This window comes from Mya arenaria, chromosome 5 (assembly GCF_026914265.1).
Source record: "Mya arenaria isolate MELC-2E11 chromosome 5, ASM2691426v1".
Lineage (NCBI taxonomy): Eukaryota > Metazoa > Mollusca > Bivalvia > Myida > Myidae > Mya > Mya arenaria.
Window position 1 is genome coordinate 4097468 of NC_069126.1, and position 22422 is coordinate 4119889.

General features: G+C 38.7%; 1 protein-coding gene across 1 annotated transcript in view; it reads right to left on the reverse strand.

Annotated features, from left to right (window-relative positions):
• Nucleotides 1-22422, reverse strand: part of LOC128233896 (uncharacterized) — a 50382-nt gene that overhangs the window by 11510 nt on the left and 16450 nt on the right. The window contains 26 exon segments of the mRNA XM_052947766.1: nt 1-55; nt 1387-1441; nt 1604-1775; nt 2716-2823; nt 3320-3479; nt 3594-3683; nt 3979-4154; nt 8305-8474; nt 8728-8873; nt 9086-9206; nt 9640-9785; nt 10931-11048; nt 11262-11336; nt 11339-11366; nt 11604-11707; nt 11916-12048; nt 13490-13570; nt 13884-13973; nt 14210-14425; nt 14710-14862; nt 15092-15216; nt 20543-20695; nt 20884-20984; nt 21332-21450; nt 21725-21849; nt 22080-22183. The exon segment at nt 1-55 is cut by the window's left edge and continues 97 nt beyond it. Coding sequence (XP_052803726.1) covers nt 1-55; nt 1387-1441; nt 1604-1775; nt 2716-2823; nt 3320-3479; nt 3594-3683; nt 3979-4154; nt 8305-8474; nt 8728-8873; nt 9086-9206; nt 9640-9785; nt 10931-11048; nt 11262-11336; nt 11339-11366; nt 11604-11707; nt 11916-12048; nt 13490-13570; nt 13884-13973; nt 14210-14425; nt 14710-14862; nt 15092-15216; nt 20543-20695; nt 20884-20984; nt 21332-21450; nt 21725-21849; nt 22080-22183 — 3124 coding nt within the window.

Here is a 22422-nt window from a genome sequence, read left to right on the forward strand (position 1 = left end):
CCGACCCTCGGGACACGGATAGTTGCAGGTTGTACCGTACCAGCCTGGCGTGCACCTAAAATGTCATAAATATATAGGCTAATGGGTTCCATGTTTACAAGACGTACAATGGTGTGGGTTCCACGATTACAAGGGACACATTGATGTGCGTTATAAGATAACAAGGGGTACAGTGACGTAAGTTCCATGGTTACAAGGGGCACAATGGTGTGGGTCCACGATTACAAGGGGCACAATGTGGGTTCCAGGACTACAAGAGACACCGTGGTGTTGGTTCCACAATTACAAGGGGCACAGTTGTGTGGATTTCACGATAACAAGGGGCCCAGTGGTGTGGGTTTCACGATTACAAGGGGCACAGTGGGATGGGTTCCACAATTACAAGGGGCGCAGTGGGATGGGTACCACGAATACAATGGGCACAGTGGTGTGTACAGCTAGCACCAAGCCGAACATGGGTACACGGAGATTGTGCTATTCCAGCCGTTTGCACATCAACTAACATGGGTATTCCATGCCTTTTTTTGCTTCAAGGTGTGCGCATTTCTACGCGCCGAACTAGTCCTAGGTTTAAAACCTGTGCTGTATCTTAAATGTTGGAAAACAGTATTAAATGACAACTTGTGCGAAAACTATAAAAATAATTATAATACTTAATTACCTAGTATTATAACTGTTTATTTAGATGCTGCCATAGTTGCCTAATTTCAACGCACACACCTAGAACTAAATTGTACTGCAGTACGGTTATTATGGAACTGCTGAGAGCATTTGACACAATAGATCATTCATTTCTTGTACGAAACATACTATGTCTACTCTAGCAAGAACTGGAGAATATATTTCCAAAATTATTAAAGTCAATATTTGTACATAAAGCTATATCCGGGATTTCATGTATGACTTTCTCTGGCAGATTCTTGGTTGAAGCAAAGTCTTAGGGTGACACTCTTATTCAAAATCAATACATACACATGTACAACGAACATACATTTTGAATGATAAACCTCTAACTACTTACTAAATTTTGCATTTATAGAAAATATTATTTACTAATAACAAGATTGTAACCGACGTGTATTAAATAGCTGAAAACGCAAAAAAGTTAAATGATTGGTGAGTGCTAAAGGATTTACTGTGATCAACTATCGTTTTATAAGGTAGAAATACCGTGCTTTCTCCATATTTCTTTCAAATTAAACTCGAAGGCCTTCATTAAGAACAATTGTTCTCGACATTTATTCATCCTTTTTTGTATATTAAAACAATTGTATTAATTGTTGTAAGTCTTATTTGGGAGAGTGTATCTTTTTAGATAGACCCCCCCTTGTTCTTACTTTATGTCAATGACATATTAGAATCTATTGAGTGCAGATGGGTACTCACCAACATGTACCAGTCGCCGGATCACAGTCTGAACGAGGTGAACAGCTACACATTGCTGAAAATATATACAAATACATATCAAAATTAAACAAAATAATTTCTTAAATGATATTCGTTGTAATACAATCTTTGTTTGTTTTCTTCTTTTTTAAACATTTCGGACGATTATGAGCTTATGTCGTTGTAACAAATAGTCTACTGGTAGGGCATATCTTACATTTGCAGCCCTGCCCGAAGTAACTCGGTGGACATGTTTCCTCACACGTGGCGCCTATGAACCCGGGCTTGCACTGGCATGTTCCCGCACTGGACTCGCACACCGCCGTGTTGTTCACGTTACACGTGCAGTTCCGTCTGCAGCCATCACCGTACGTCCATGATGGACATATCTGAAAAGGAAAGGGACAAGGAATATATTGAAATATTGCCTTGGAAACACTGCTTAACCAAGCTTACGGCTTAAAAGGTGAAAATAATGGAACTCCTATATGCTGACCACATAAAACTATCGGTCTGACACACAAGTCACAAGAACAGTCACAAGAACAGTCACCAAATTATTTTTCGGGATGACGTGAAGAACAAGACATCATGAACTTAAAATTTGTACTCTTTTATGTATGTGTGATCACTAGTCATCTGATCAGAGGTAATGTGTTGACAGGCGAAGAGCCGGAGGGGCGTTACAATACAGGTCTAAGTCGATTTACGTCGTGAATCTTACGTGTCTTAGTGCCAAATGTTTGTTATTTTTATACATATCTGTGTAAACTGAACTTTGGCCAACATTGAAAATTAAGTTGGGAAAATTAAACAAAATCTATGTATTTCCAGTTGTGATGTTTATACAGATTTAAGATGATTGAAGTGACTAAAATCCTTTCCTGAAACTGCCCCTATGAGGCGTCCTTCTACACAATATGCATGACTAAAGAGGTTGTATCCATACATCACGTATAACTTGGAGTTACGTTCACTTCAAATTTGGTTGCGAATCGCCGTTTGAACGTATTGACTCATTGACATTCACGTGAATGTATTCTTTGTGATTTATTACCGCTATTTCCATTGTTCAATTTGATAAAAGAAACCCGCTCTGTTTGAGCATACACAAATATGTGTGACGTAGACGTACGCATAATCGGATGAAGTTTTTCAAAAATATAGTCAACATTTGAACGTATCGGGTACCTTAATCAACCTGTCTACAGTGTTACTTAATAAGTATTGACTGCTGGCAAAGACAGTAATGGTGGACTACCCGGAGCAGTCATTCAGGGATTTAGTTTAAGTATAAACTCACTTTTAACAGAAGAAAATGCAAGTTACCTGGTCACATCCAGTGCCGATGCGGCCGGGTGGGCATTGACACTGCATGTCCCAGCTAGAGATCCCCGCCGCTTCGTGACCGCCTAACTCACACATGCCCCACTTGGGCTGAAAGACAGAGGACAGGGGTTAAGGTTGTAAAAATATTCAGACGGATGTATACCATGTTCTTTTACGATTAACGTTCAGTTCCTCATTCACGTGGCGGGGTCGACGTGTCGAGTGATCCCACCCCCAAGGGTGTGCAAGTCTGGAAATCAAGTTGGCAGACAGCAGGCTAGGTAAGAGATATGAAACAAATATGCAAATAACTACTTTACCGCCTACATCGATGCTGACGTTGGCGGCAGATTTGACGCATCAATGTTTTCAGACGGCAATGACGCCATATCCGATGTTGAATACCGAAGAATGATGAGTCGGACAGAGGAATGAGGTAAAAATAACCTCTTACAATACATATATACTTGCGCCGTTTTTAGTGGCGTCGTTGATGACGCATAATGATCGCCTTCGATAATGATACCATGGTCGACACTGGTCACTGCATTGTGTGAAAGGGTAAAATATGAGTAGAAAACAACCACCTTCAATCCGTACTCACGTCATTGGTTGTGGCGTCAGCGGTGACGCACCAGGGTCTGCAGCTTGGCAGGATGCCATGGCCGACGGCGGGTGCGGATGGAGGCGGTCCGAATACTTGGATGCGTCGTGTTCCGCCACAATTCCACAGAGGATTTCCAGAACATGTTGTATTGCAATCACTGTAAGCATATTTGGTTGTAAAATATATTTGTACTTTATAGTTTTGCAGTTTATATACAACATTTATTCGAAAAAAAACGGGGTAAAACTGTTCGTAACAAACGAATACTGACCTGTCTGCGACCTTGCGACTCATATCGAGATGGTTGTCACAGAAACACAGACTCCCGCCCTCCGTCCCCGAGTACATGAAATTTCGCTTTCTGAAAACATACACGTTATATTTGTTTCCTTAAATAGGCATTTTACAGTCAAAATTGCTAGTTGAATTGAATCACTTTGAAAGAAAACGATCTTTATCATTCATTGATAAGTTATGCTCCGGATATTCATATCAATCGTTGAAGATAACTTTTAATTAATAAGGTTATCAAATTACAATTCTAAAGAAATATCGTTACAGAAGTCAGAAATAAAAAGGTGTAGATAAAATACCCTAAAAGGTAAATACATGGAAATATAGATCTGTTTGTCAAAATCCCCATTATTAACACGTACCTGCAGAGCTGTTTACAGTAGTCCGGTGTCTGTTTCGCCCTGATGACGACTGTATCCGTTATTGCGACCGCCAACGTCCGGTTGTTTACGTCATCCCGGAAGCATCCCCGGTAAACCTCGTTACCGTAGATCGTTGTTTTGTAGTTGATTTGTTTCTGCCCGTACTGACTGTGATCCTGTATAATTAAGTACGCACTGTAACCGGTCTGGGTATGAACATCACTTCATGTCATGCTTTTATAGTCTTAGATATGCCGAAAAGCGAGTATAAAGAGATTGAAAATGTGAACTGAATGGAAGCGCTATGCCAATGCGACTTGCCCGATATTAAGAACAGAACAGAACAGAACATAATTTTATTCGACGTATACCAACAAGGTACATAGTCATAGAGTATAAGAGCTTCTTTTACTCATTTGGATAATTTAAATACAGTATTTTTGTTGTCTGACCTAGCAATTCTATAAACTTGTACATGCTTGGTCGCCCGTACGAAATAAAGGGGCGGATTCCGGGCGGAATTGAGGCGGAATTGGCACGGAATCGGTGAATTTCGCCTGGAGTATGGACGAATCATTATTCCGACCGATATCACAACAAGTTTCTAGTGGATTATAGGCGTAAAAATATTGGAAGTTCCAGGCGTAAACAAATTACGGGCGTATTTATATACTTTAACATTTGTGTGACACGGAATTTCGTACTTTGTTGTTTTTTACGAAACCTTTGGGACGGGATATCCTACTTAAACATTTTAGTGGAGCGTAATTTTGAACTTTTGCCTAATATTTTCAGCAAAAATCCAAAATAATTCGAACGTCATGAAAATTATTGAATTGTTTTTGTTTAGATTTCACATAGCGAGTTAAAAGCTAAACATCTTCCATGCTTTCATCGGAACACCGCATACTCCATGTAATATAAAATATGCAACAAAAATAAAAATAAAACTACAAAGGGTGTCAAACACATAAAGGAAAAAAACATGATCCCGTGATATAAATTTACACTCAGCTTTTATGAACTTTAAAGTCCACTTAAAATGTTACTTATGTCACTATTTGGGACATTATAACATCAACCACTAATGGCAATTAAAACTAAACTTAGCCCAGTCTATAATAAATAATTGACTTCCACTCGATTCTAGGTCATCATGTACAATACTGTGCTTCAATATTTGACTCACCGATAAGCCTCATGGGCTATCAATGGGGTACAAGATCCAGCTGTTTATAAATACTCGCCTTATCTTGCACAAATCTGGTCGGATTTCCCTTTGAGAACCTTAACCTTAAACCTAACCGGTCATGTGTTTCACAAGATGCCCACACTGAAACCATTACTGATAAACATACATGTACCGCGCTTTCGAATAATTGATAACTAGACTTTACCAAGAAAACATCTGAACTTGCGTGAGAAACGTTATAGTTAAAACGTATGGTTGTGTGTATTGACCAACAGATGGAACATAAGCCGTGATTGATAAGAATAACGCGGACTTGAGGTGTCTTACAAATTTGGAATCGCGAAATAAAATGCATATGCTGTGTGAGACTGGCGGATAATCAAATGCAACAATTCAAAGGTGTACGTGGGGGTGAAAGATGGGGGTAACTTTTCTATTTCTCGTTTTACCAGTACTGGTTTTGAAATTTTGATTGTCTGTTCTCACTTTTACAACTATTTTGTTTGATTTACATCGTGTAAGTTCGATGCGATTAAGAATGCTTAGATTATGCTTTACAAAATATTTGGTTGGGTATCAATACTATGTGTATTACAACCATATTACCTTATATTTGCCTTGTTACATAATTTTCACCCGAAAAGCATTCTCGCAATCATTAAGCTTCACAAAAGTTTATATGTGCAACGAAAAAAAAGATATCAGCATTAACCCTTGGCTTTCCGCGAAAGTTTCCGGGTAATGACAATTGCTGTCGGTGTTATCAAAATGAAGCTTGCCGGAATCTACCGAGTTCACAAATATTCATTTTAATATGTTTGATTAAACAACAAAATGCTAATTAAGTTCTGCATTATGCTGGAATAACGGTTTTAGTCTTGATTTTAAAAACAATCTTTAAATTAATAAATTTATTAAACAACAATAAACGCATTATACATGTGTTCTTCTTGATATTTCAGCAGCCACTTTCACACGCAGAATTCGACTGCATCTCCATCAACAAATTTCACAGCAAAGGTAATGGCTTTCTCGAGTAAACCTCTAAAGTGCTTAATTAATTAATGTACATGTACCATATATATTTTATAAAGATGTGATTCATGATAAAATAAGGGTATGAATGAGAGCAGTTATAAATTATACAATACTATCAAATAAACCTGAAATAAACAATTTCAATAGAAGGAAATCATTAAAACTTTATTTACATGATACAGTATAAGAAAACTTTCCCAAGTTTCAACTTATTTACAGGCGAGGCTATTACCTCACAGTGAGGTTTATAGAACGAAACATGTACCAATGCTATCCGAAAGGGGGCAAAAAACTCGTCTTATATCACTTTTATAAGTGTGTTGTTGTTGTTTTGAGAAAAAAAACAACATTCGGTTCTCTTATGATAAGGAAGCTTATACTTTCGGTTTAATAAAATAAATATAATGTCTTATTTTCAGAGTATGTGATATGACAGAAAATTCTGCCATGAGGTTCCCTGAAGAAGCTTTAAATCTGGCCACCACAAGAGGAACACGTATGCGCGATAACAGTTGACAAATACTAGATGACTGAACAATAAGGAAGTACTCATTCTACTGTGAAGTGTACTAGTGACTTGAATTGTATTTTATACCCAATATGATAATTTAACTGTTATTATTCTGCGTATTTATATTTGAAATGCAGAATAAATTGAGTAAGCTTAAGTATGGTTATTTACATTGTTTTTCGCATGTAAATTATTGCGCACATAAAATTAATTAAACTCCGTGTAAAATATGTATGAATATCCACCCGTAAACTAAAATTCTGCCAGTAACTGAAATTCCGTCTGAATCTGAAATTCCGCACGTAATCTAAAATTCCGCCCAAAACCGAAATTCCGTCTCATTCTGAAGTTCCGCCCGTAATCTGAAATTCCGCCCGTAACAAAAAATCAAACCAAATCTGAAAATCCGTTTCGTAACCTGAAATTCCGCCCGGAATTTGAATTCCGTCCCACCTCATTTACATATTTCGCCTCTACCACTAAACATTATATTATACAAACTACGCCTGGAAAATATCTCAGCCCGGAACTTATAGTTGAATAACGTGTCAATTCCGTACGGGCTGACATCAATATATTTTTTAATGTATTTCCTGCTGATGTCATTATAACAAGGAAATACTAGTAATATGAAATGAAACTCATCTTTTAGATCGTTTGAAATACAAAAAGTACAATATCGTTCATTTCTAGGAATGTTGTTATTTGCATATCTACCGGTATGGCTTCTTAATGAATGAGCAGACATTCTTAATCTAGTAATATAAAATCGTAAGTCATGCGGTAAAATGTTCAAGTATTGTTCAAAGCCTAATGTTCTTTTAATATTATTATACAGGTTTTGAACACTACTTCTAGCTTTGTCATTACCCCCATGTTTGCTTAAATTTATCAATTAATGTTTCTCTGAATAGACTGACAAGTGTATTAACATTATCTGTGGATTATCGAACACATATGCAAAGCCATGTTGCTTAGAATATCTTTAATATCAGTAACCCAATTATGTTATGTTAACCATTGACAGTCTTAAACAGAAATATATTACCTTGATCATAACATTATCTGTTTCAATAACTTTGAACCAATACTTTAAAATTCTAATATATCGTAATGCAATCAGGGGATAACGGCCTAGATCCCGTATATAGCACAATTGGAAGTATTGATGCGTACATGCAAGATTCTTTTACAAACTTTTTATTGAATGCGCTCGATTACTTTTGATTTTCCGAATCCCCAAACCTCAGACTCATGACCTAGTACTGAGTCAACTAAGGCATCAAATAATTGACAACTACTAGTAACTTTTGGCTTGATATTTTACTTATTGCAATTAGCCAATAATACATTTAGGGTCTTAAGCACTTTTCCAAATATGTGTTTATGATTCCTGGCAAATGTTCAAGAGATAAAGTGATTCAAATATGTGGACCACCAGATAGTTCTGTGGTAATTGTCAACGACCACGTGTGCCTCTGATTGTCCCTAGCTAATACGTCCGTAGGCGAAATTTCTTAACGGAAATACAACGAAAGAAAACTACTGCAGCAATGAAAAACAAGCAACCATAACTGTAACCCACCATATACTGCTCCTGTCTTGTGATGGCTTTCAGTATACCATGTTGATCGTTCACCGTCCCCTTCATAATGACCGAGTCGATCCGAATGCGGCCCGTACCCCCGGCTCCTCCGCAGCAATGGCTACCCCCTGCGCCACCCTCGCCTCCCATTGCCCACAGTTTCTGATAACCTAGCAACACAAGCATCCTGGTCACATGGGCGTTGGATTAGTTTAATGACATACGTTCAGCACTTTATAGTAGAGAAGGCCTTCTTTTTAAAAACATGTATTCAATCTATTTATTCAAATGGTTAAAAATTAAGATTCTGACCGTGTAACGATATTCAAAAAGGAGTGGTGACCGACATTTAAACAGAAACGTAGATAGGACATAATAGTGTTGAAACAATAACCCAACTCATTAATAATCGTGTACACATACCTACATTGACAAGTTTGGCTGAAAGAAAGATAGTGCCTCCACTTCCGCCTCCTCCAGGGCCGGACATGTCCCAACAGGAAGTCGTGCTGTTTCCAAGGCAATTTACAGGGCTGCGCTGGTCACATGCGTCCGGACAGCCCATACAACTAGTAGTGATGGAATGATATCGTGTTTCTATTCTATTTAAATATCTATTAATGAGAAAATCTTGTTTTGTTATGAAAATAGCAAAAAAGAATGTAGTGTCATTTTCTAGGATTGCTTATACATAGCTGTCTATCAATAAATACATTGGAAACAAATGTTTACATGTAATACTAGGTTCCATTCAAAAATGTTTCAATGATATCCAGCTTACCCCGTCCCTTGCGACACGTCGCCCTGCCCTGCTTCCCCTGCCACCGACACTACCCCTGTCACAGTAATGGACCGCTCTCCGTATATCCGCACTACACCCCCTCCATTACCGCCTCGCCCACCTTCGTAATCAATCAATCAATCAATCAATCAATCAATCAATTAAACAACTAATAATTCGATCAATCAATCAAACATTCATTAAATCAATCAATTTTTCAATCAATCGTTTGATCAATCAATCAATTAATCAATCAATCAATCAATCAATCAATCAATCAATCAATCAATCAATCAATCATGCAAACAACATGTTTCTACCGTATAATTAGTAATTGTACAGCTCGGAGTGTATTCAATTGATAAGGCCGCTTGTGTTCGTTCGGCTGGGCAAGCATTCTTTTGATCCTCTAACAAATAAGATAATTTACCAATAAATCAACCAATCAAACATATATTTATATAAATTTATTTTTAAATAATTCGCTTGGCTCGTATAAATGCAACATATTAAATCCGTGGATATCTAGCTAGCATTAAAACGTAATTACTTACCGTTGGGATTGGTGGTGAGATCATTGGCGTTGCCGCCGCTTCCGCCTCCTGAGCCCATGTACAAGTGGTTGAGTTCTGGGTCCCCGTACATCCGGCCGCCCGCGCCCAACCCCGTCCGGTCTCCAACTGTCTTCACACCGCCTGCCCTATTTACGCATGGGCGAGTGTTGATTGTCATTCATTAAATAAAAGGTGTAATTAATTAAGGAATGAATTGCGGGGTTGATGTCATTATCGGGGTATGAACGCAATTGGGTTGGTCAATGTGTGTGGAGTCCGATTTACACCAAAAGTTCATTATTTCATTCAAGAATTGTTAAAAAAGTTATTCATTTCATTTAAGAAAACCTTTCAGTAATCCTTTTCTACCCATTCTGTCAATAGAACGACCCGACTGAAACCGGGAAATTTTTTTAAATGACGTCACAATAACGCGGGAAAAGATCAACCACTTGAAATCACTTTTAAATGAAAAATTTAAACACTTATGCCAACAATACATTTAAAATATAATAAATCAACATTTTCTAAAATGTTGTATATATATATATATATATATATATATATATATATATATATATATATATATATATATATATATATATTCTGACACAATACAAACAATAACAAGATCGATAGTTCTCATGTATATTGTTATGCGATGAATTGCGGTCCGAACATATCCTAAGATGTTGCGTTCATCGATTGATAAATGCAATTGCCGAAAGGCATTTAAGAAATGGAAGTTGAGGTGTAAATATGAGTTTTTAAACTTTCAATAATCCGTTCTTAACCATTCTGTAAATAAAACGACCCGACTATAACCGGAAACATTTTTTCAAATGACGTCACAATAACGCGGGAAAAGATCAACCACTTGAAATCACTTTAAAACGTAAAATTGAAACACTTCTGGTACCAATATATTTAAAATATAATAAATTAACACTTTTAAAAATGTTTATCTATATTTTACGGGACCTGCAGACACAATACAACCAATAACAAGATCAATAGCTTTCATGTATATTGTTATGCAATGAATTACGATACGAACATATCCGAAGATGTTGCGTTCATCGATTGATGAACGCAATTGCCGAAAGGCAGTTCATTTAAGGAATGGAAGTTGAGGTGTAAATATATGACACACATCCCCTCTCACCCTCAACCTCCATAGTGCACATGGTACACCAGCTCACTTCCCATCGAAAAAACAGAATCGAGGTCGTTTAATAACATATTATCGAGCGAAAGGCATAACAAGTGTATGCATCTTCAAATACCATACCCAGGTTCTCCATAGCCTCCACCGCCACCCGACCGTCCGGTGCCGTCCGCCATACTGCTTCCGCCAATACCACCGCCTCCTCCACCGCGATTTTCCTGCAGACCTTTGGATCCAGCACCTGTATAAAATAAAAAGTGTAAAGCTAGAAAGGTCGACGTTTGTGTTCGTTCGGTTTGAATAAATACACAAAATTGTACAGGATTATTTTAAACTTTGTCGGCCTAAAATGCACTAACAAAGCAGCTATATTATGCAAGAATATCTCCTTTACTTAATTAACACCATGCCATGGTTGCAATGTTGCAGATAACCTGCAGCATGGTGTATGTACCGGTGTATGACTCTCCCTCCACGCCGGCGTCACCCGCAATCTTTGACGTCACACCGCCGCGATAACCCGCCCCACCGCGTCTATATAACCGTCGACCTGAGCATCCTAAAGAAAACAAAGCTACGCATATATTAGATGTAAGAACGGTCGTTTTTTTCTCAGAAAATAAAATAGGATGTTATATTGTTTATTCATTTGTGCAACAGAGAATAGACGATTATATTGACGCAACCAATACTATCTCTTTCACAAAACCTGATGTTATTTATCTAATGCGTTAAATAATGGGTTGCAACACAACGATGTGTGTACCGACAAGTGGCCGTAGCCCCGCCCACTTACAAGAGCTGTGATGTCGACGAATCCCCCGGAAGTACCGTCATACCGCTTCACGAGGACAGTGGCTCCCGCCGGCACCACGAACCGGCTGATGTTGCAGTGGATACCTGATCCGGAGAATTCGACATAAGATATTGACTTAAACGATTACATTTAATGATTCTTTCTTGGATCCAATATATAACTAGCGTGAAGCAGATTTTATTCACTCGCCATCAAATGTTTATAATGTTTCATAATGAAATCATCAACTCGAAAGCAAAACAAAAAAGTGTGCAAACTTCAGAAAAGGGTTTGAAATGCTGAATAAAACACCCATAATGAACTCTCCGTCCTTGAGATTCCAGTCTGCTCCTCCGTGATCGATGACGTCACTTCCAGTACACGTGGGGCCATGCGTATCCCCGAGCTCCCAGTGGCCAACAAGACCGTCGTACAGTGCTTCATACTGGAATGGCAATGGTTTACTGAAGATTTACTTTTCACATTGCATGGTACATACTGATGGCATCGCATTGCATATATTTACTATGTGAATTTGTGTTTATATCAAAGCATTTATTCTCCTGTTGTGCTTCCATAGTTAAACATAGTCTTTCAATTGCATAAATATTCCGATAAACGCAACATTATATAAAAATGCGTTTGTTGGTTATGAAATGACCTTTTTGTGATTAAATGAATGTAGCATCGATGAAATATGTGACGTCGTTGACGCTGTTTAAACAACCGTCGGCCCCAATTTCTCAAAACCTCTTAAGTCCCTTAAAACAGGATCAAGCTAAGCTCATGTTTTGTTTTGGTATAACCTGTTAAATATTAACTCCTAATTAAGGAATGAATTGCGGGGTTGATGTCATTATCGGGGTATGAACGCAATTTGACTGGTCTAAGTGTGTGGACTCCACGCGAACTTTGACCAGCCGAATTGCGTTCATACCAATCCCGCAATTCATTCCATATATTTACACCAATAGTTCATAATTTCATTCAAGATTGTTAAAAATGTTTCATTTCATTTAAGAAAACCTTTCAGTAATCCTTTCCTACCCATTCTGTCAATAGAACGACCCGACTGAAACCGGGAACATTTTTTTAAATGACGTCACAATGACGCGGGAAAAGATCAACCACTTGAAATCACTTTTAAATGAAAAATTTAAACACTTATGCCAACAATACATTCAAAATATAATAAATCAACACTTTCTAAAATGTTGTATATATATATATATATATATATTCTGACACAATACAAACAATAACAAGATCGATAGTTCTCATGTATATTGTTATGCGATGAATTGCGGTCCGAACATATCCTAAAATGTTGCGTTCATCGATTGATAAATGCAGTTGCCGAAAGGCATTTAAGAAATGGAAGTTGAGGTGTAAATATGAGTTTTTAAACTTTAATAATGCGTTTTCTGCAAGATATTCACAATAAGCCATTTTTAATTTATCAAAATCAATTTTAAGTTTGTATTTTGGCTAATTGAAATAAACTTCTTACGCCTGTTCATACAATTTTTTTTTTATTATTATCTTGGAAACGTTTTTTTTTCAGCGTATTACTTAGATAATCCTAAAGACATTTTGTATATAATGAGGGTAGAAATTAACATCAGGGGCAAAAACAGGATTAGATGTTAGAGGGGGCGTTACTTAGAGGCGAAACTTTTGAAATGCGCCTCTCCCTCAGAACCGATAGTATATGTATAAACTGTGTGCATGGGGGTCTGGGGGTTACTCCGTCATTTTGTTAACACCTTGTAGTCAGATATGGTGCATTTTGGACGTCTTTTATTATTGTTTATCATATTATTATTTTATCTATGTAGGCTATAGCTACTAATGATCGACGGGGCCCGAACAAGCTCTCGGCTTACCGTTGAGTTTTCCACTCCTCCATTGTACATGGACCTGTTGATTTCTTCTACAGTTAGCGCTCTGTTCCATGCTTTCACAGTCTGCAAAAAACACACACATATTGTGTATTAATTGATGTTCTTAAACTATTCCAATGTCCATTTCATGGTATTTCAAAAACAATTACTTTCAGCTTAATCTGTTGAATACCCTTTTCATGGTATTTCAAACACTATCAATTGCAATTTTAAGATTGAGTTTGTTGTTACTTGTTATGTGGAAATAAGATAACTCAACGCGAGAATGAACACGTGTTAAGCTTCCACCCATGTATGGCAGCATCTTCATACAAAGCCCTACTTATTACTTGCATAAGAGCACAAACGATATTATAAATACGACAGAGGTGAGCACCTTAATCTGTCCCCTGAAGTAGTCCTGGGTACAACACACGGCTGAACCGATCCAAAACCCCGACGTCGTGGGTATGTGGTTGAGTAAAACCTTTCCAAAAAATATAGAAAAAAAATGTATAATAATCAAACCTTACACTCAAAATGATAATGCAACCATTTCCAAGTGAAACATAAAGAAAATAGTCTATTTTTTTTTTAAAAAAGTCCTGTTCTATAATAAAGGAATGTACAATAACGATCAAGTAATTGAGATAGGAATATTTTCGTTCAAAGATGACTATCATTACTCCATGGAATTCGTACATTTGTTTCAAAACAGTTTACCGTATTTGTTTCTTTAAGTTCCCCGTTCAAATATATTGACGCGTGGGAAGCGTTGCTGGTTATGGCGACCATGTACCACGTGCCCGGCTTAGCCAATGCGGGCCCGGTATCCAAGTCACGTGGGCACTCCTTGGAAAGCTTTAGATATCCCCGGAACGTTCCGGAATTGAAGTTGATCCCGAAGTCGTTACATTCTGAGGCCCCACCGACTATTGTCTACAAAGTTTATAAATACTCCGAATTAAACATTACTCTTCTTTCGACTGAATAGACAATGTCTAACAAAGCCGTAATCTACAACATGACGTAACTAAGATGTTTGTTCCTTTCTCTCACGTGTTGGAGTCTTGTTTATTAATTCATTTGGTTATAATACTACATAGATAGCTTCTTTATTTGTCATCTTGATTGTGGCTGAGCTCTGCCATCTCATTTGGGCGTGTTGGCATATAATAAGCCGCAATACATCTTTATTATAAAACATATTTTTAAATGCCAACCTGTCTCATGGTATCGATCTTCCATGGGCTCACCCATGCGGCCACGGTGTAGCGGGGCCCAGGGCTCCACTTCCCCAGGTCGATGTAAGTCCGTCTGTTCTTCATGCTGCCAGACAGAGAAAACTCGCCCGCACATGCAAATGGTGGACCAACCTGCCAAAGTGTGAATTGATGTAGTTTTGTATATTTGTGGTTTAATAGCTTGGTATCGGAGCACATCATTCCACGATTTTGACAAACATGCACATTGAAATTCGCATCTGTGTGAGATAATGGGTTTACGGATATTCGCTATGTCGGTACCTTCTGATGCGAAATAATGTAAGTATCAGAATTCACATTTTAAACAAACATAATACAATGTTGAATATTCGTAACTTACAGCGTTATCCTGTACGCATGTGTTGTAGGTGAGGTCTCCCCAGTCGAAAGGGAACACGCATCTGTCGGCTGCCCGGTCCCCGCCGCTGGCCGTCACAGTGTATTTATAGACAGGAGTGCACACGCCTACAATTTATGGCAGTATAACATAAAGTACGCGTATATCTGCCGCACTATAACACACACATGTGTGGCAATTAAACATCAAAATTACTGCGGACACAATGAGGGGAGAACAGTCATTATGTGAATGGGGTTAAAGTAGCACATTTAGCCTTACAACAGTGTTTCATAAAGTCAAAAAACAACCACGTTCGATAAAACAAGAACGAGAAGCGGACTGCCTCGAACTCTGCCCTCGGAGGCCGATGATTTAGCTCCAGATCAGTTTATTATGTAATGTATCCCGTATATTCCGGTATACGGTCCCTCATGTTAAACTTGTATTACGATACTCTCTATGTGGAGATTAATAAAAGAGGCACTCTTCCGGTATAATCAATGGCGTGGTTTGGTCAGTTATTACATGGTGTCAGAATCCAGCCTACATCGACGTAGAAGTTTAATGACATTTGAAGAAAACTGTGTGAATTGAAAGATAAAGCATTTATCTACGAAAGTACTATAATAGTTGTGATAGCATCGAAAGGAATAAGGCCATTGGCGGAGTTTAATCCGACGAGCTCAAGTGCACCTGAATGGGAGCTATATAAACGTGACTTTACGACTCATCTCGACGCGCTCGGTCTTGATGACAAGCCAGGGAGGAGGAAAATGGCGTATTGCTCGCCAATATGGGCCGTGAATGTGTGATGAAATACGATTCGTTCGAATGGGCTCCCGAAATCGTCGAGGAAACAGACCACGGAATTGTCGGTCGACCAGCTGAAGATAAGTACGATCTTGAGACAGTATTCGCAAAATTTGATCGTCATTTCGGTGTACATAATTATCGAAATATTAAACGACAGGAGTTCCTAAATACAAAGAGAGGGACATCCTCAATAATGGATTATATTTCGGACTTGAAACGGAAAGCTGAACACTGCCAATATGGAGAAAAAAGAGAAGGGTTCATATGCGACATGATCATAAATGGAATAAATGATAAGAAGATATCTGAGAAACTAATGGGAATTCAAACAGGGGAACTGACTTTGGAAAGAGTGGTCCAGATTTGTAGACAGATATAATTGACCTCCACCCACGTGGTATCCCTGGGTGCAGAAAGTGCAACGGTGAACTTGGCACATAGGGCCAAAACTCAACCCATGAGAACCAATTACGAAGGGAATTACATGTATTTCCAATTGTGCAAAAAATGTTGCAGACGGCATGCATTTAGAAACTGCCCTGCATATAACAAGCAGTGCGACAAGTGTGGTCAAAGAGGACACTTTAAAGCGTCAAGTCTGTGCAGATCAAATGGCAACATGTAACAACGTGGTGGGTACAGAGGAAGATCAAATAGAGGAAGTGCACACAGAGGCCGTAGACATAGGGGACGGTGGAACAATGCCAGAGTGCACTACATGGCAGATGGTGCTAATAATGACAGAGAGATGGATGAAATGTTTGAACAATGCACTATACATGATGTTTTCACAACAACAATGAAAAACAGTCCAAGTAATGACAAAAATGATTGGAAGGTCAATTTTAAAATAGGGGACTTGGAGTTGAAACTAGAAATCGACAGTGGTGCCATGTGCATTTTTCTTAGTAAAGATTCCGCACAGAAATTTAAGTCGATAGCAGCGGCTGAACATAGTGATGTTATTATAAATGGAGTTAGTGGCAGACCAGTGAGAGCACATGGGAAAGTGCTACTCCCGTGTGAATATAAAGGAATGAAGAAAACTCTAATTTTTCAAGTCATAGACACTCCGAGCAATGTGAATTTACTTGGCAGGGAAGACTCTGTGAATTTTGGTCTGATAATGCGCATGAACTCGGTGGAACGGTGGAAATGGAAACAGAAGCGCTCGTAGAAGAATACAGTTATGTGCTTGGTGAAGAAATTGGCTGTTTACCAGGGGAATACGAAATTAAAATAGACGAGGCTGTGCCTCCGGTTGTTCACTCACCACGTCCTGTACCAGTCGCAATCCGGGATCAGTTGAAAAGAGATCTCGATCACCTTGAAAAGTCATAGGTGACGACATTCTTGTGCACGGGAAAACTTTGGAAGAGCACAACGCTCGTCTCAAACAAGTCTTAGAGAAAGCCATTTCGATAAATCTGAAACTAAACAAGGCAAAATGTGTTTTCGCAAAACCAGAAGTAGACTATGTCGGACATAAATTAACAAGTGAGGGCATTAAGACGAAGATCGAAGGATCCAGGCAATTGTTGAGATGAGAGAACCCGAAGATTTTAACGAATTGGAAACTGTGCTTGGCATGTTGGCATACGAATCAAAATTCATACCCTGTCTCAGTGAAATAAATGCTCCGCTTCGCGATCTTAGAAAAGAAGAAACATGGATTTGGAATGACTCCGCCAAACAGGCTTTTGAGAAAATCAAGGCAACTTTGGTGTCTACAAAGGTGCTTAGATGCTTTGACTTGAACAAGCCGGTAACTCTCACCGTAGATGCGTCCATGAGAGGGCTCGGAGCAGCAATTTTACAAGAAAATGGAGTCGTAGCTTACGCGTCGCGTGCATTAACACCAACTGAGCAGAGATACGCGCAGATCGAGAAAGAAATGCTTGCGGTAGTGTTTATGTGTGAACATTTTCATAAGCTGATATATGGCAAGCATGACGTAACAATCGAATCTGATCACAAGCCATTAGAAAGTATCATGAAAAAGCCAATACATGTTGCACCTATGAGAATTCAGCGAATGATGCTAAAGATATAGCCATATGAATTCAGACTCGTTCATTGTAGTGGTAAGAAAATTGGATTAGCCGATTGCCTTAGTAGACTGCCGATAAATGAGCCATGTGACAAATCTATTGATGATGAACTAATGGTCCTGACCACTGACACTCTGTCTTGCAGCAATCATGACAAAATTGTTGAAGCCACGAAGAAAGATGAGCAGCTGCAAATTGTGAAACAGGTAATCAGTCGCGGCTGGCCAAATACAAAAAGTGACCTACCATTAGAAGCTATACCATTTTGGGACTTTCGAGACGAACTTTCAATGTATAATGGCATCGTATATCGTGGTGAAAGAATATGCATTCCAGAAGAAATGCGTGCAGAGACACTGAAGATTATCCATCAGTCGCATTTGGGAGCTGTTAACTGCAAGAAAAGGGCCAGAGAATTGGTATACTGGCCAAGTATCAATTCTCAGATAGAAGATATGGTGAGCAAGTGTAGTGCATGCTTGATGAACAGAAATAAAGCACCTAAAGAACCTATGATAATTCAGCCAGTACCATCACTTCCATGGAGTAAAGTAGGGGCAGATTTGTTTGAGCTAAATGGTAATCATTACTTGATTATGGTAGACTATTACTCAAATTTCATTGAAGTGTTTCCACTACAGCGTGACACAAGATCCGAGACCGTGATTAGGCACATGAAACAAACCATAGCTCGGTATGGAGTCATGGACACACTTATGAGCGATAATGGACCGCAGTACACCAGCAAAGAGTTCAAGCAGTTCACAGCAAGCTATGGTATCAATCATATTACATCGTCGCCACTACATCAGCAAGCGAATGGTTTAGCAGAGAAAGCCGTTCAAACAGTGAAAAACATGATAAAAAAGTGTTCAGAAACAGGTGAGGACTTTTACCTTAGCTTATTGGAACTAAGAAACACTCCAAGAGACAGTGAAATCGGGTCGCCCATGCAGAGGCTCATGGGTAGAAGAGCAAAGACACTTATTCCAATAAAACAAAGCCTGAGAATGCCTGAATCTGTTGCAACAGACAAAGTGAAGTCTAAACTAGTTGAATACAGAGAAAAGCAGAAGTTTTATTATGATAAAGGTGCAAAAGTTAAAGATGATATCCAGCCTGGTGATGCAGTAAGAATCCATACACCATCAGGATGGAAGCTAGCAGAGTATATGCGGAAGGCCAACTCTCCACGACCACACATCGTAAAAGCAGGACAAAGTGGTCGTGAGTATCGAAGAAATACAGACATGCTCATGAAAACGCAGGAAAAACCGCATATCGTAGAGGAACGCGATCAGCCACAGTATTTGGTACCACCAAGTACGTATCCTGAAGTGCCAAGACCAACGCCTAAACCACCTAACGCGTGTGAAAGTCGCGAAATAACGGTCGACTCAGAATTGCGTATCCCAGAAAGCAGTGTGCAAACGCGAATGAACGTAAAAACACCAGAGATGTTTACAGCTAAAAAGAAAGAACAGTGCGAGAGAACAAGCTCTGGCCGGGAAATCCGAAAGCCGAGATATTTACGCGATTTTGTGTAATTCGCGAGTGCTAATATCAGTTATTCATACCTAGTCAGTCAGCATCGCGAGTGTTTAATTCAGTTTTATATGCACAAGTGTTTAAAGGGCATAATATCCCCTAAGTGCATATTCCTATTATAAGTATCAAGTGTCACTATGAATGTTAGAGAGTGGTAATTTTTCATAGTATCATAAGATTGTTGGTATCTGCAAAGTTGGTTATCTTAAATTTCATGTAAATTTATTTTCTTTGACAAATTACCAAAAGTTACTAATCCTAACAGAAGTAGTATATATATCCATATATGAGTCATAGTGTACAATACGTCAAAGTGTACAATACATGAACTGCCAGACGTCAATCAAGAATATACGTGTACTCATAGACTGCCAGACGTTCAAATTTGTTTACATATAAGAACTGCCAGACGTCAAAATATGTGTTCAGAGACTGCCACACGTCGGAAAATGCGTGTTTAAGATCGCCAATAGCATTTGTTTATGTTTATTACTACCTGATGTTCTAGTCATAATTTTACTTATCTGATACAGGAAGATACGGTAGTTTTTAGTGTTTATATAGCAAATATGGAAATGTATGGTCTGAGAGTTTATTTTTTAAGCCATTTGTACCATATTTTATATAAAAATTGTTTAACTAATTTTTAAAAAAAATCAAAAGAAAGAGGATGTAATGTATCCCGTATATTCCGGTAAACGGTCCCTGATGTTAAACTTGTATTACGATACTCTCTATGTGGAGATTAATAAAAGAGGCACTCTTCCGGTATAATCAATGGCGTGGTTTGGTCAGTTATTACATATTATACTTCCCAATTGGCCTTAATTTGAGAGGGACGAATCAAAAGCTTTTCTTATTTCAAAGAATAAATATATGACATTGGTGAGAGGCCATGGCGTTACATCAACACCTTGGCTTGGCTTGTGAAGCACTCGGGCTTCGTAAAACGTTTAAACTTAATAAAATTAATACTTTAGACGAATTTTAAGTACTGGCACACAACATCATACAAGTTTATACCAATATATCACTTAACCTGTTGAGCTGCAAGCCGTCTGGTTGTTTTGTTCCTCGTAGTATGAGCAGTAGTCGAACGTTTCACACTTATCTCCATAGTAGCCCTGATCACACTCACACTTGCCCGTGATCTGGTTACAGTGCGCACCATTCTCACACCCGCAAAAGTATTCTAGAACGATATGCAGGCAATCGCGTACTAAACACATGAATAGTTAAATTATAACAGTTACACACTAGTTATATTTAACGCAAATATTTTAGTGACCTTACCTGCCATTGATCAGTATTTAGGCGATTTTACTTAAGAGACGACTTAAATGTAGAATGTTAGGCAAAGAAAAGAAGAGGAACTCTTACCTTTACATCTTGCCTGTACATTAACTGTTGCATTTACAACTGTACATTGTCCTGTATTGGCGTCGACTACACCCTGGCCCTGGTAGTTCGTCACAGGATAGCTAAAATATTAACAAAGAATTGTATTCAGTAGCATAAGTCTCTATACAGTAACATGACATATCCTTGCTGTCGTACTGACACACGAATTGTAGCACGTATATCCGTTCATTGTCATGGCCCTGCGATGTCGTGAAAGAATATAACATGCAAACATCGACTTAGAAGACGAGCATTGTGGATACATTTACATTTTTTATTCTACTTTGTATGTTTACACTTCAAACTACCTCAGCACAAAAAAACTACAGCGCAAAGCCCATAGTCTAATATATTTATTGATAAATGTTGTCTATCCGTTGAATTAAGTAACGTTTCTTGCCCAAATCAGTTAACACCCGCGATTTACCTTGCCCAGTATGTACAGCCGACAATCTCCGATCCTTTAGGGCACTCGACCCAGCCCGACCCCTCCTTGTTATAGAACACCATGTGGGCGGGGTCGCCGGGGCGACACGTGACTTGTGCCTCAAATTAATTAATGCAACAATATTCAAATTTATAGAATTCATATTTTCTTTAAAAGTTTAAACAGGTATGCATAGACATTTCTCAAATTGCAGTTCATAACTGTATATTTGAGGACTATAAAATAGCCAGTGTAATTAATTAGCAATGTAACAAAAATACAAAGTACAATTCATGTTCCAAACATATTTTATAAAAAGAAACAATTTAGTCATTTCGTCTACGGAAATGATTAGACCTGTAGTCAAACGTACAATAAACTGATCGAACTAACCTTTCCTGTAGAGGAGACGCACATGTCGCCGTCAAACCTGGCACCGTTGCACGAGGCTTCGAAGCAAGTGCACGTCTCAGCATGGTAGCCCGCCGGACACCGCTGTCCGTCCTCGATCACCGTCTCTGTAGTCACGGGATACATTGATGCCAAATGATTTCAAACTAGTCATTGGTAACGCATATTGATAACAAATACCCCTAGTCATCTGTTAACTATATACTAAGTATTTACTTCTATGCTTGGTTTTGAATAAACTTACTGTCCCAACCCGACACTATGTGTACATCCAAATAATCCTCCAGTTAACACCACAATGTTAAAGGAAGAAAGAAAAACTAGCTTCACGGCCTACCGTTAACGATCTCACATATGTCCCCCGTGTAACCAGGGTAACATAAACACCGGAAGTTGAACGCTGACAGCGCCAGGCACCGCCCCTCGTGCAAACACGGATTGCTGCGGAACGAAAAGAAGAGCTTGTTTTATATGAGAAGCTGTTTTGGCACCACATAACGCATCAAGAGCATGGCGTGTTGTTTCATGATGGCGTCAACTCATCTCCAACACGAGAATGGTATGTAAGTGTCGTTGATCAAAACTGTCATGGATTTGGTGTAATCTAAGACAATATCTGAAACTACAACTAGAGATGTCGATGTGAACGCTCGTCCACTTTCCTCGTCAACCAAGTGGCG